Below are 15,061 nucleotides of genomic sequence, written 5' to 3'. Positions count from 1 at the left end.
GAGCACATTCAAGATTTTATTCTGCATCCACTTTAAGAGGACCAGGCTGCTCAAAAGCTCGGGTATTATAAATACCTGGAAAGCACATCTGGAGTCAAGTATGCTTTTGACAAACATCAGGTAAAACAGCAAAGCTTTCTAGAGGAGAAAAGCAGAAGAATGAGAATTGGAAGGATGAATTAAAAATATTGCATGTGCTTTTCAGGGCTCTTGTGCTATTTTACTTTTTATACTTTCCTGTATGTAAAATTCCTTGTTGGATTGGACCAAAAAAGGTAGTTTATGCCCAAATAATTGAAAAATGTCAGTTAGGTCAGAAAACAGAATGGCTTTTGAAGAGGGAAGTTTGTCAATTGGACAACTGTTGTTGTTGTCTGTTGTTCATTGGACTGCTCTTTAAAATAGACTTTGCTAACTTTACAGGATATAGTCAGATTTCAGGAAAAAAATAATGTCTTCCCCTTGTGCTTGGAAGCTGGCAAGTTTTTTTCCTCTGCACCACGTACATGTTTTATTTCTTTTATAAAGTTTTGCTTTTGAATCTGTATCTAACAAATACAAGGCTGTAGGTATCTCCTTTTGCAAATATATGCTTTTTGTACTCCAGTTTGGAATATGCCGTGTGCCAAAAATGTCAGGTGACTCTCTTAATGAAGTGCTTAGGAGGATTTAGTGCATTTGTTTACACATGGCGAAGTATATGTCTGTGTTTGAAGCAAAAGGCTGTAAATAAAAAATGCACTTTGAGGGTCAGAAATCTGTGTAGGGTCCTAAACTTACTTATGTCATAAGTTGAATGATTCAGGTTTATGTCAGTGGGCAGGCTACAGCTGTTGTTGTCGAGCTGGCATTTTCTCAGGCTGCCAGAAAGCATCTGCATCACTGGGTATGTTCTGTATATCAGAGCGAGAAGAGCAAGAGCTGCAGGACCTTTACTCTCTGCAGCCGATCAGAAAGGACAGCTGATTCCAGTCAGGAGCACAGCAGTTCCCTGCAACCTCCTCTAGCCCTTGGCTTCTCTAATATTCGTAAGAAATTAGCAGGAGTGAGGATGGTCTGGTCTGCAAACAGAGCCCATTTCTGGAAACAGGGTTAGTGTTACCAAAGGAATAGACTAAGTGGCTCAGCTGGAATCCTGGAAGAACAGAGAGTCGTATGGAAGTTCTCAGCACCTGGGAACTGGGCACACAGGTATTTCTTTGGATCTGTTATGAGCTGGGGCTTTTTTTTTTCTCTTTTTCTTTTGATTATGAAAGTATGCTGGTTTTTTTTTTTTTCCTTTAGCTAAAGTGGAAAGACATTATTTATAAGCTTATTATAAACTTGGAGCAAAAGGTTTTGAAGTTATTGACAAAAAGCAGCAATAATAAGATTATGGACTTGTAATTGGCATTTAAATATGAATAGCTGTAAGGAGAAATATATTTTAATTTATGGCCATTTGTGCTCTGCAGTGACTTTCAAGTAATTAGGTAGGAATGTTATTTGTTCCTTTTTACAAGAAAATCTTTAGGTAGTCAAAGTCAATAAATCCTTTGGCAAAGGTTCAATAGCAAATGCCATTTAAAAAAAGCATTTTAAGGTTGAATGTGTGAAGCAACAAGTTAGGAATCTATCTGCTTGCAATGCTTCATATTGGGAATTTATGTCAGAAGTCAGTATAGTCACGTTTTTCTATATTTTCTTTTTTCATAATTTCGGAGAAGGAAGAAATACATTTATATATGGACTTTTCCTACATAATTATAAATGGGATTCATACTCCATTTTAAAAGAAATGGAGAGGAACTAGGAAATATTAACCTTGTTCAATTAGATTTATAAGTATGCCTTTGATAGAAGAACATGATACACCAGTCAGTGGCTAAACAATACTTTAAGTTGGTTTGTCCTAAAGTTATACTAAAAGTGGCAAATGTAAAGGTTTAAGCTTAATTATTTTCCACATTTACAGTGTTATGCTGAGATATATTACTAATGACTTTTTTTCAGCGGTGGAAATGAAGTATGTATCTTTGTTTGCTATAGCATCCTTTTCAGATGTAAATGCTGTTAGAAATAAATAACACAAAAGACTATATTTATATGATCATTAGGTACAGCTGCATTTTATTCTGGCAACACTTGGACTGAAAACACCAAACATTACAGAGACACTTTGAACTAAGGTTTTTTTTGTTTAGTAAGCAGCTGGGAAATCAGTACAAGGTCACGGGGAACACAATACCTAATGGGGTATTAGTTAGATACATGTATAGGTAGTTCAATAATAACAATATGTTCCTGTTTTTTGCAGAAATAAAAATGATGACTGTTTATAATCCTATGTGTATTCTCTGAACTGTACAGATTCAGCCAGTTAACTGTTATTAACTGGTTTTAACCTTTACAGTTACCAATGCTAAATAATATTATACCAACTGCATACCTTAACCAGAAAGCTCATTGTGCTTCTGTCATTCATCGTGACAGAAACATAAAGGAAAATGAGCCACTGGGACTTTAAAGGTGATTCATTGCTTCTGTCAAAACAATGTATTTTTAAATCATGCTTTCGTTTGTCTTTTCCTTGACAGGAGGCATTGTTGATAAGGACCTTCGTCACTACCTCAATTTACGGTTCCAGAAAGGTTCGGTAGACCATGAGCTCCAGCAGATCATAAGAGACAATCTCTACCTCCGCACAGTACCATGTGAGTATTGTGGAGATGAACAAATCTATTTTCTTAGTGGCAACAAACTATTTGACTTAATGTTGTTGAGGCCATTTGCAACATGTGAAGAGGTGGAGTGTAGATGAAACAGTCTTCCTGTAAATAAATTAATGGTTTGGTTGATGTGTTCTGTGTTATTGCTGTGGAACTGAACTGTCTGATGCTGAATTAATGTCTGAAAATGCATAGTGTTTTCAAGTTTGTAGTTCTCATAAACTGTAGCTCCTGATTAATAATCTTCTGCAGTTTTAGAAAGTACAAATTTATAGGAAGAAAAAAAAAAAAGACTTTCTGGGCTGGTTAAATTTATGTCCAGTACACTTTGATCTGCCTCATATTAAGAGAAAAAACGTAAACTAGGAAATTTTGTTTAGGTGCAGCAGGCACAATGAAAGCTTGTACTATCTTGCCTATGTGTTCTTTTGTTGTCACGTAAGTCAATGGTATCTATATCTGCAATATTCTGAAATCTCTAAAGGAATTTTTATAGCTACTGACTTTAGTAATGTATTTCTGTAGTAGACATGAAATTAAGCAGAGTAACATAAGACGTGTCTAGCTGTCAGGGCCATGCCTTTCATAACAGATCTACTTGGCTAATATATCATTTAAAATGGGCTGAAGTTCCATTATTCTTCCTTTGTAAAATAATTGCTTAGTAAACAAAAAATGACCCTTCTGATTTTGGCAAAAAAAAGGATTTACCTCTGAACTACTAGGCTTGACACTGGCAGAGGAAGGTACACGGAGTAAGCAAATGTGCTATTTATATTGTAATGAGTGGGTACTCTTTGAAAGCTGTGTTGTTGTGAATGCTACTGCATGTTTTTTTCTTTTATTATGTCAAAGAATGGAGCTTTGAAAAGCTCCACCAAAAAAAGATGCTCAAGCATTTCCCTTTTCTTTTGGAAACTGAAGATAAATAAATAAAACTTAATTTCAGGAGTTCCATTCATCCTTGTTTAAAATCAAGTTGGAGAAAAACATTAAAAAATTAATACTGGTATGCAGAAAATCAAAACTAGTACATTTTTGTGAGATTTGTGATGAATTAGTTTTTTCTTAAAGTGCTATGAAACATCACAGCTGAAGCACGGATGCAAGTACAAATATGTTTTGAGGCTAAATCCTTTAGGATGTCTCAGGGGGTCATTAGTATAGCAGTATACTTATAACCCCAGCACATGCTTCTTAATGGCAGAGATCTGGATGACAAAGAAGGAAAACCCACCATTATTACAACTACTGTAATACCTGTAATATCTGTTACACCTGTAACAGATAGTGTCTGTCTGCTGGCAGTATGAGCATGATGAGTAGTTTAGGGCTTTGTTTTGATTTTAATCAAGACATTAATAAAGTGTTCTCATTTGTCAAGTGAAATACAGTGATCTTAGAATCACATTTATCATTCAAAAAGTAACACTACAAACACAAAGACTACTAAACCTATAAGTACTTAATATTACCTTTGTTTTTTGCTGTGATTTATTTATCTTCTGTGTGATTTTATGTGGTTAGGTTCTTGGGTCATTGTTGTATTACATATTGAGAACCTTTAAGTAAGAACCAGATTTTCAAAAATAGCATGGTGTTGTGGATGGCAGCTACTGAATTGCTAGGTAGAAAGGCATGTTCTTGGATAGAGTGGAAGATACTTTTCCATAATGACGACAGAAAAAAAAAATATTAAAAAAAGGATAGTGCCCGAGTGACACATTTTCTTTGAAATTTTCTTGTAAATCAAATGAAAGTTGCCCTCCTGAAGTGTGGGTATTTTAAAATAAAGAAATTAACAGGTTGATACCTGGTTAGCTAAAGAAGTTTCCATAATTAGGTAAGTGAAAAGGGCACCATCCCATAGATTGCAACACAGATTTCCCCTCAATAATAACTAAGGCAAATCTTTTTTGATTCAATTTTTTTCTACCTCCTTCATTCATGTTTAGAAGGGAAAATATTTTCCACTGTTTTCTTTTTTACAAATGCTTTACTTTTCAAGGGTGCTGGTATTCAAAATTTTCTACTTTGGGCAGTATTTTTGTCTTTTTGGTTTGTTGTTTTTTGTTTGGTTTTTTTGTTTGGTTTTTTTTTGTTTTTTTTTTAAGTAATGGTTAGCTACCCAAAAAGAGCACTTTACAACTGGTGGGGAGATTTCTTTAGTATGCAAAAGTACATTTAACTGGCTATACCATTGCCCAGAAGTTCACTTAAGAAGTCCAGACTAAACATATACTTTTTAAAAATCATTCAATAGATGCCGAAATAGCAAAAGCAACACTCAGTTTGGTCAAGTTCTTGTGCAGAAAAGTAAAAAGCAAAAGCCATCTTCAAGCAACATAGCATTTATTTCCAATGGCAATGTTATAACATGAAGAGAAAAAGAATTCTAAAAAATTGGTGGCAACCTTTTCCCTTTGAAAATGCACTCACAATCTTTCCTCAGTTATAGAGGTATAATTGCTAGTAAAACCGGGAAAGCCTTTATAAGGGACTCTTTGACCTTCAGTTTTTATTGTTCTTTGCTTTTGGTTCATACTGACAGCTCTGGCCTTAGCAGTGCAGTGGGAATAACCACTGGTTTGTCAACCTTCCATGCCAGACTAAAATGTCTTTCACATAAGTGAAATGAGTGAATATAGTCTGTGAAACTAGGAAGCAGAGAACTAATTTCATACCTGTTTTAAATCAGGATAAGCCAAATGTAGATAGAACAGGCAAGGCAGCATTTATTGGGTAGGAATTTGAATTGTACGTTATGCAAGTGGACATCCTTGTGTGCACCAAAGGATGGATGGGCCAGAAAATAATGACATAAGAATAATGGATTGATTCTGCCCTCTAAAGCTGTGGCCTCTGTGGATGCAATGAATTGGTTGGGTTTGTGATCCTTGTGTTTCTCTATTCTTAATAATGCAGAGCCACTTTCTACCAAATTACAAATGACCATGCAACCCTAAAAGTCAAAAGCTGCATTCCGTAAGTGGCGGCACTTCTCAGTGCCATAGCAAATTGATTTTCATTGCATTGTCAACAGGAATTACACGCGTATATCCCAGGGCAGCACGTGTGATTGTATTTGCAGCAGTCAAGATGCGGCCGTTAACTAGCTCTGTCTCCAGAGCTGTGTGACAGCAGTAATGAAACTGATACATAAGCAAGGAAATGAAGAAAAAGTTCTCTTAATTTGAAGCTGAGTTAGAAAAGCAATAAAGTTTTCAAGAGACAAGGTCAAGAATATGAAACTTTTTTAAAGATACAGTATTGCAAATAACGTAAAAGAAAATATACCCTCTTTCGAAGGAGGAGTGGGCAGTGGTCTTCTGTCAGGGCACAGGTCTTGTTTTAATGCAACCACAAGGACTGAATTTCAGGTGCTGGGAAACTAGAAGTAATACAGATGAGAAATACATGGAGGATCTCAGAGTAAAACAAAAAAAAAACAACAAAATGCATTTTTGTGGGAAGAAATGTTTGCAGGTCTGCAAGTTCAGAAGACCTAACTGAAGCTTATATCATGCATTTTCTTCCCCCTTTTCAGCTGTATGGGTTTTTAGCATAGTTTTCATACCCTAAACTTATTCCTGAAGTGATTTAGTAGCACTAACCATTAAGGTTGTTCTACAATACAGAAAAAATAGCTATGGTAAGAAGTGGTAGTTGTTAAACACAGGTAAGCAGTATCTGACACTCTCTGTCCAAGTCCACAAATCTGTATAAAGGCCACAAAATACATCTTGGACTGTGAGTGCTGCAGGCAGACGGCAAATGAAGTCATGCTGCACCTTGTGCTTGGTAGTGCTGTTGGCAAACTGCAGTTGCCATGTGGGCAAGCAGCTTCCTAGTCTTCACTAATGCAAGAAGAGATAGCTCTAACTTTGTGTCATCGCAAGGATAAAGCTTTGGGGAGAGTATGAAATAGGAAAGAGGTTTTGGTAGTGACAGTCATGGTCAGACCTGTCTCCTTTGATATGTCCTTCCAAGCAATTGCAAATTCCATTTCTTTAAGAGCTGACAAAATAGTAGAGCTGTGGTTGAAAATAGAGCCTGCATGCTTCCTTCCCAGACAGGGAATATGAAATGATAGTAGAAGACATTTTGATTAAACAACACTGAAAAAAGTCAAATGATGACAAGCTGATTCACAGAAGTAAAAATAAATCATCTATTAATTTGAAGAGATTCCTGTTGATATCCTCTGGGAAATAACCTCAGATCCACAATAGCTCAGGTGAATTACTCTATCCCTCTGCACTTATCTACACTGTTGGAGGATGCAGCCCAGAACTGCATCTCACAGCGACCACATGTCAGAAGTGATAATGTGATTTTTTTTTAATTTTTTTTTAAAAGGGACAGGGGAAAGAAAAGTCATGGGGATGAGGAAGTTTCCTTTCTATTGTTTGCATTTAGAAAAACAATGATGAAAGAACGGAGACCATAGCTGTTTGTAGTCCTCTTCATGGGTAATAATCAGAAGTAAGGCAACTTTGGGTGTGTATACAATGAGTTATGATGAGACTTTCCTCTCCTGCCCCTCCTAGCTAATAGGTGCTATCATAGAACAGTATTTTCTGATATTTCTACCACCTTTTTATACTAGTCACTATAACAATGTAATGACAATATCGAGTAAATACTGAAGGAAATCCCAATTACACATCCAGGTTTTCACCTGAAGTTTCTAGATGTAAAGGTCAGAAAAGAGTGGCAGATCTCAAGTAGGTAATAAATACATACTGGGTGATGGTACACTCCACTTAGAAACTATGTGTATGTAGTTCTGATGCTCTGAATAAGGATGTAGGATATATTTAACTAATCTATATTCGGACAAATAGGCCTTTGAAATTTCTTTTGTTTATCTTCTAAAAAGCAATATTCAAAGAGGAATGTGTGAAACAGACTTACCAGTGGTTTCATGTATTTTTTCCTATAAGTTTTTTCTGTGTCAAAAGTATCTTTCAAGAGTGGAAATCAAGTGCACAACTTTGTTCCTAAAACAAACAAATTAGGAAGTCCAGATATTGTCAGTTAAAAGATCTGCCAGTTTGACGTCATATGGAACTATTCTTAGGATAAAATAACCTCTGCTTAGCGTACCGTTCTGCCAAGAAATGTCTGCATCCCTGGAAATAACAGTACCTAACTTTAATGACTACTTTATTCCTTCAGACAAGTGTTAGTTATTGCTTAGAGTTGACTTTGATGGCTCAGAAGAAAGCAATTCAGAGCTCTAGGGAAATGTTCTTGTTGTTGTGTATCTGATGGAGCACACCTCCAAGCTGTATTTAAAGCAGAATCGTTGGCAAGCATATTCAGCCTTTTTTGTGTCTCAGGCAAAATTAAACCAAACTTAATTTGGTGAGATGAGGACCCCACTGTGCTATATGCAGCACAGCCAGGTGTACCAGAAGATGAGGAGGAGGTCACTGCTTCATATGACTGACAGTGCAAATAGAAGAGGCAAGGAAAGGTTGAAAACTAAATCCATAGCACAAACAAGCCTGAGTTGACTTGCTTGAGGTGGAGTGGTGGGTAAACTGGTGCTCATAGACCTTGCTTTCTTTTCCACTGCTACATTTAGTATTCCTAATTACCTCCTGAAAATGCACAGGTACACTAACCTATTTCTCTGAAGACACTAAGGATGTCTGGTTAAAAGACTGGCTTATGCATCTTTCTATTGACTTTTCCATGTGATTGTATGGTCGGCTTTTTCCTGTTTCAAAGCAGCATGGCAAAGTTTACAGTGACTACTGCACTGCCTCTCAGTCAGTGGACACAAAATATTGCTCATGCTCAGAGTGTTCAGTCTGCAGACACTGCACTGCCATCAGTGGGAAGTAGTGGATAAATAGAAAACCCAGCAAAATACAGTTTTGTCTTTTTTTTAATGCATCAAAGTGAATTATTATTTTGTCTTAATTAAGTTCTAGGGTAAACACATGTCCAAACTGTCTAAAAGTAGTGAAGCTGGTGATAGAAAATACTGTACTGCTTGTCAGTCATGAAACAGTCATGTCAGAACACACACAGAATTTGTCACATTTTCTCAGAAATTTCTCAGCTGTACATAATGAGACATCAATTCTCAGCTGTTCAGTGACTAATAAATCTTTTAAATAACTTAAAATAACATGTATCTGAAAAAAATAAATACTGTTGAAGAGAAATGGGAGACGGAACATGTCTGGTGTGGTATAACTGTAGTATGAACTGAGAAGAGTAGCAGTTGTGTACCACTGATGATACTGCAGCTTGAATGTCACCTAAAAGACAGTATGAAGGCGCTAGGATGTTTTCATTGCCTGTTCAGTTCAACAGCTTGTGCTTCTCTGGGTTCCTTACATCTTTAGTACAGTGAGACTGATAATTCTGGCCCCCACTCCCATTCATTCCACTTCTTCATTCTCTCCTTTCTGCTTCCTTAAACACTGTGCTTTTCTCTTCCACTTTGAACATGATATAATTCAAAATCAGTAAATCTTTTTTATAGTTGTAGTGCCAGTATAGATTACTTCTATCACAGGTAATCTGATCACTTCCAGCTGGAGAGCTGATATAATTCCACTAAAGTCACTAAGTTTTTGCAACCAAAAAAAAGGCAAGAAAAAGTTCTGAAAATACAAAACTGACACTTTTTAACAGTTTTCATAAAATGAATATTGCCTGTCTTCCTTTAGTGATGTTAACCAGCCTGTGATTTAAAGACTAATGTCTCAGGCAAACAGCTTGGATTGCTACTGGTGTCTGTCTATAATTATTTGTATGTGATAAAACAAGTGCGTAATGCCAGCTGAGAAGTTTAGTTACCATATTTGTGCTGATTGCCCACAAGAATTGATCCATTTTTCTTTCAACTTTGAGGAAGCTTTCTAGTGTTACAAAATGAGTTCTCAGATTCGTATGATACCAAAAGGATAATGGATAGTGGGAGTTCTAAATGAGTTCTAATGATAGCACTAATCTTATTGATTACTTGAGAACCAGAAGGAAACTGGAGGGGCAATAGCATAAATCTAGTAAAGTACCTTGTCTCTGCAGAACAAGAACAGCAAATAATAGAAAAAGCCACAATTAACTTATCTTACAAATTCAAGTCATGGCTCTTGACTCACCTAAAGCAACTTGAAGTTTGCGTAGAGACTGTATCTCGCTATGACAGTAGGCTTTTTCAGCCTGAAGGTCTTAAATGTACTACTGACCTTTTCCCTGAAATAACAGAACTGTCTTTGAAATTATAGGAATTACAAAAATTATTTTTAAAAATTGCAGCATTATTGAATGTAAGTATTCCTATTATTTCTAAACCATTTTCTGTTTACTATGTGATATTTCTGAGTTGTCTTCTTGATATTAAAATATTTAGAAATATATCCTTGAGATAAATTTAGCTTCCATCCAGTCAAATAGGTAAAAAAAATATTTTTTTTCTTGAAGAAAGCAGAGGTCCTTTACATAAAGGTAGAAGTGCATGCCAGATTGTACAAATTTTGTGATAAAATGGGTAACGCAATTCACCTGGGAACATTAGAACTGCTTAGACTGAAGTTGCCTCCAAAAGCTTCTTCATCTTGAAACTTTTCATGTCTTTGGATGACCTTTGGATTTGTGGTCTTTCTTAGTGTGATTTACAGCTGCTTTTTTTTTTTTTTTTTTTTATTTTATAGTCTCTTCTTTAAGTCTGTAGAAAATAAACTGTCAGAGATGGTGGATAATCTTTACTTTTTTGTTTTCATCTGAAGAACAACTGTATAGTGAAAGTGGAGCACCAACAGCTGCTCTTAGAAATTCAGAAAAATATCAACAAAAGAAAAAGAGTTAGAATTGTGTAAGCAGAACTGGATGCCCAAATTAAGCTATTTAAAACATACTAAAATGGCTAAATAAAAAAGGTGAAATGAATTTTGGCAGGATGTGCTTCTATGTTTTTTCTCTTCTGGGGCTTCCACCTACAATCACAATATAAGAAAATCACTGACAGTGGAGATGGACTTTATTGTGAATAGATCATCTTGTGCTTATCAAGCTATTTATGTGAATTGCTAAGCAGTTGGCCAAGTCCAGGTTCACCAAATAACCAGTTTGCTCACATCTGTGTTTCTGGAGTGCACCTTGTAGCCTTCTCACACCAACTGGAGCTCAGGTTCTTGCTGGTTTTATTGGATGCCACACTTCATGTCACTGCTTTCTTCCTCTAAAAAGATTATGAATACAGTGCATTAATGACATTATACAATTGACACTACTTTAAAGACTTTCTCAAGCTTTGAGATTTTTGTCATGCCCCAACCTTTAGAGAATAAGGTACCCCTCATTTTTTTTCTGGGTCTTATAAAAAAAAAAACAAAAAACAAAACTATAAATAAAGACTTTCAAACCTCTTTTATGCAGTAAGCCAAGGTCAGTAGACTAGTACCTCTAGTGGCATCATGGTTTAGAGTCAAAAGTGGCCTGCCTAGAATAAAACATTTTGAGGAAAAAAACAAAAGAGACTGAAGACTAAAGAGATGCTTCTTAACATCGAAGGAGTGAATTAAGCATTGGTTTCACCAGTAGGAGTGAGACCAATTTGTGATTTACTGGTGGAAAACTGTTTTTTACAAGCTCTTTCCTTTTTATTTCATTTCATCCTGAGGGTACCACTGTCCTGGTTTTGTCCCATGACATTTTGTCACAACTTTATATTTCTCTTGTATCTCCAGGTTTTGGTTCCACGCAATGCATTTTTCTTTTTCCAATTTATTACTGTTACTAACAAATCAACTTCCTTACTAAGTATCAATCTAATATGGATGATTCTAATCACTCTGCCAAGTTTATTTAAATGATTCTGAATAGGAAAATATTACTGTGGAGGTGGCAGAAATATATTTTGGTTCAAAGAAAATTATAATAATGCAGCAGTTCCAGATTTCAGATGAAAGCAGCAATCTGGATTTACATGCAGAATACTGTTATAATTTCAGCTTTAAAATTCATGTCTTCAAATTTTGAAAGGTTGGTGTGGACGTACACAAAAGGCTTTAGAAAAACAATTTGCTTTCCCATTAGAGATCAGATTTTCTGAGTATTAAACATTATAATAACAAATAATACATATCATTACTTTATCAAAGTATTTCCTTTGTATTTTTGGGGAAAAAAAATGAGTAATGCATATGATGTTGGTACCATTTTCACATTGTTCACAAGAATAGTGTATCGCTTTTTATGTAGGAAAGAATGACATTCAGTCGAGAGTGCTTATGGTGCAGTCTCTACCTGTGTTCTAGTATCCTTTTTCTAATGACAAAATGCACATCACCAGTCATTTCAAGTCATCTGTATTCTCTGATTCTCATTTTTAGTTTTGAGGGATTGATAAGCTTTCTTTTTCAACTCATTGGTATTGCTCTGAGTTCTTTAACTCATATTGGTAGTGACTTGACTAGATGCTTGACCTATCCTCTGGCATTTGTTAATCTTAGAGAAACACAGAAACGTCAATTTTTTTTCAATCTTTAAATCAAAAACACTGGACCCCTTCTTGCAAAAATAGATTTTTTTTTTTTTTTTTTCTAGTAGTTGCAGACCATTTCCTGGGAAGTCTGATGACACGTGGTGAGGAATCATGCAGTAGAGCAGCTCTGTCCTGCTACAAATAACTTGTTTCAGATTTTCTTCGTTGGCAAATACATGTTGCACTGTACACCTTGAAGAGCTCTTAGAATACAGAGAATAGCATATCGTTTCATGACCTTGAATTCATGGAGGAATGTAAACTGTGATGGCATTCAAAATGGTGATTTGGCAAGATTTCCTGTCAGAAGCTGTTTTTACACAAGATTTCCTGATAATAGCAAATTAAAAAAAAAAAACAAAAAAAAAAAACAAACACCAAAATAAACCCCATCTCTTGCTCCTTTAGATATGGCCTGTTTTGCACTGTCTTCCACTAGAATACATCCATAGTGATTTTGAGCCTCTTCAAGTTCTGTTTGCTAGTGGAAAGTTGTCAACAGCACCTATGTTTCCTGACTGGGCTGATGTAGCAGCTCTCTTCCCTTCACTGTTTCTGGATACTATATGAGATGAAGAGCTGGGCTACTGCCTTTTCACTCTGTCAGTACAAATCCTCTGTAATTCTCCGTGTTGCTGGTCTGCGCAGTCTTATATAATGAACAGGCTTTCCCCCCTTTTGATCTGCCAGAGGGAGTGACTGGGAAAAAGAGGATATCAGGAATTCGTCCTTATACACTGCTATTATGCAGTTGTCGACATTCTCAGTTAATAGTTGTGATATGCAGAAGTTAGTATGACTTGGTACGAAGCCTCTCAGTCTGTCATCACCCTGTAGCCTGGTAGCCCCGTGCTTTGCTCAGTTGCAGCTGATGAGGCCCAGCTGGCTGCATAATTTTTTTTTTATTATTTTTTGTGTCTGAATACAATTTATTTGCAAATGACAGCAAAATCATTTTGTGTGTATGAGTGCAGATAATCTAAGGCATTATGGACAGACCGAGACTGTCCCAGTTGTTTTACAGCTTTTGGCAAAGAATTAGTCTTGCACTAAATGGAATGTACTTGGTTATACCATGTGCGTGGAGTACACATTTTATGATTCCACATTAAACCTATGTACCTCTATATGCTCAAAATCAGTACCTCATAATACTTATTTTCCTTTTATGAATAGCTTTGTATGATTTAAGAAGTATAAAGCAGAAGATTATATTTTGTATGTTAACTTCATCTCCTACTGCTATATAGTCAGAATTATTTAGAATAATACAACATGTGATTATGTTTCTCTGATGAAAGTAAAAAAAAAAAAAAATTGCACTAAAGGCAAAAAGGACAATGTTTGTTTAAAGATGCTGCTGCTTATACACTACTGAAATTTGGGAGGTGCTAGCGTAAATAAAAAATAGGTTAAAGCACTCAAATTCTTCTATAAGATCTGAGCTGGCACCTCAAATTCATCTGGTGGCCAACACTACCAGAATATTGCTGTGAAAAATCTAATATTGTTGCAGATAAAGTATCTTGGTAATATATATCACTTATGGTGTCAAGTTTTCATGTATCTGAACATATTGAAATATGAGGTAGTTGTTTTTATGTCAAAACCTGCTGTAGGTGCCTAAAACCATGATTTTTATTCATACTCCAGTTACTTTATATTTCCACAGAAATGTAAAGGACCTCAGTGCTAGAACCACATAGAAACGTAGGTAGGTTTAGGTAGACTTTTTTTTTCTTTTTGCCTAGATCTGTGGTCATTAAAATCCACGTTCTTTTGCCATCTAACTTAACAGAGATAAAATTCTTAGTCACTTAACTTTTCATCAGTACAAGTACTTTAGCACCTGTAACATTGTTCTGGGCAGTCATGTGAATGTCAGAGCTCATGTCAGGTTTGATTCTATTAAGGCAAAAACTTAGGTCCCCCAAGGAGCACATTTTCTAGGTGTTCGTGTGAAATAAACCAGATACCATAAAAAGCATAGTAGAAGTCATTGCTGTGGTTTGAAAACCTTGCTGATAGAGAGAAGAGAGAAACATCCCATGTTGTTAACTCCTTATTACTAAGCCTTGGCTGAATCCCGACTTGGCAAGCTGGTGGTTTGTGCCTGACTCCAAGCCTCCATCAGCTGGTCAGGGAACGGAAGCTTATGACACAAGGTTATTCATTTTACACGGGTTGGAAAAGGTGTCTTATGCCAAAGCTAATGCTTAGATGATGGAACTTTGTAAGCCTAGTCAATGCTTTAAAGCATGGGCTTTTTGTAACATAGCTCTTTCCCAAATACACTTCAAAGTTTATGCCCTCTAGATAATCTAGTGCAGCTGCCTTCTCAAGGACAGGATAAAAATCAGACTAGTTCCATCTTTCTCTTCTTTCCTTCCAACTTCTGTGAGGAGATGGTGAATGTGCAGTTGAGTAGTAAGTCATTCTGCTATTCAGGGATTCATTCAAGGAATATGTGACATACTGTAGAATTCCCTATTCATTACCTAAGAATATGGAGCAGGGGTTTTTGTCCCCTGTGCATGTTGTAGAATGAGGTTAGATATAATATTTACTATTTAATTCTTTGTGTTTCAAAAATAATGATAATTTCCTACAATGCTTCAAAACGTGCTGTGAGATCATCAGTCACTTTTATCTACAATACAAATGCATCTCAAGATTTGGACACCAACTCATCACTATTTAAACACAGTTAAAATGTAGTGACTCAGAAACATGGCAATTAGAGCCAGAAGCAATTTAGTAATCTGGATTTTAAAGATGTCAGAGAATAGTTGTCATTCTGGTTTTGTACTTTATAATACTGTGTCCTGGAAGAGAGTGATGA

General features: G+C 35.9%; 1 protein-coding gene across 15 annotated transcripts in view; it reads left to right on the top strand.

The window, feature by feature from the left end:
• The window catches only part of MAGI2 (membrane associated guanylate kinase, WW and PDZ domain containing 2), a 735,321-nt gene that overhangs the window by 219,991 nt on the left and 500,269 nt on the right, over positions 1-15,061 (top strand). For 14 of the 15 annotated variants that reach the window (XM_054064111.1, XM_054064068.1, XM_054064155.1 and 11 more), the window contains exon 2: positions 2,577-2,693. In XM_054064111.1, coding sequence (XP_053920086.1) covers positions 2,577-2,693 — 117 coding nt within the window. Of the gene's footprint in view, positions 1-954; positions 1,192-2,576; positions 2,694-15,061 lie in introns of those variants that run through there. The other variant, XM_054064127.1, reaches the window with a different exon arrangement.

Source organism: Cuculus canorus, chromosome 1 (assembly GCF_017976375.1).
Source record: "Cuculus canorus isolate bCucCan1 chromosome 1, bCucCan1.pri, whole genome shotgun sequence".
NCBI lineage: Eukaryota > Metazoa > Chordata > Aves > Cuculiformes > Cuculidae > Cuculus > Cuculus canorus.
This window is presented reverse-complemented; position numbering and strand designations above follow the sequence as displayed.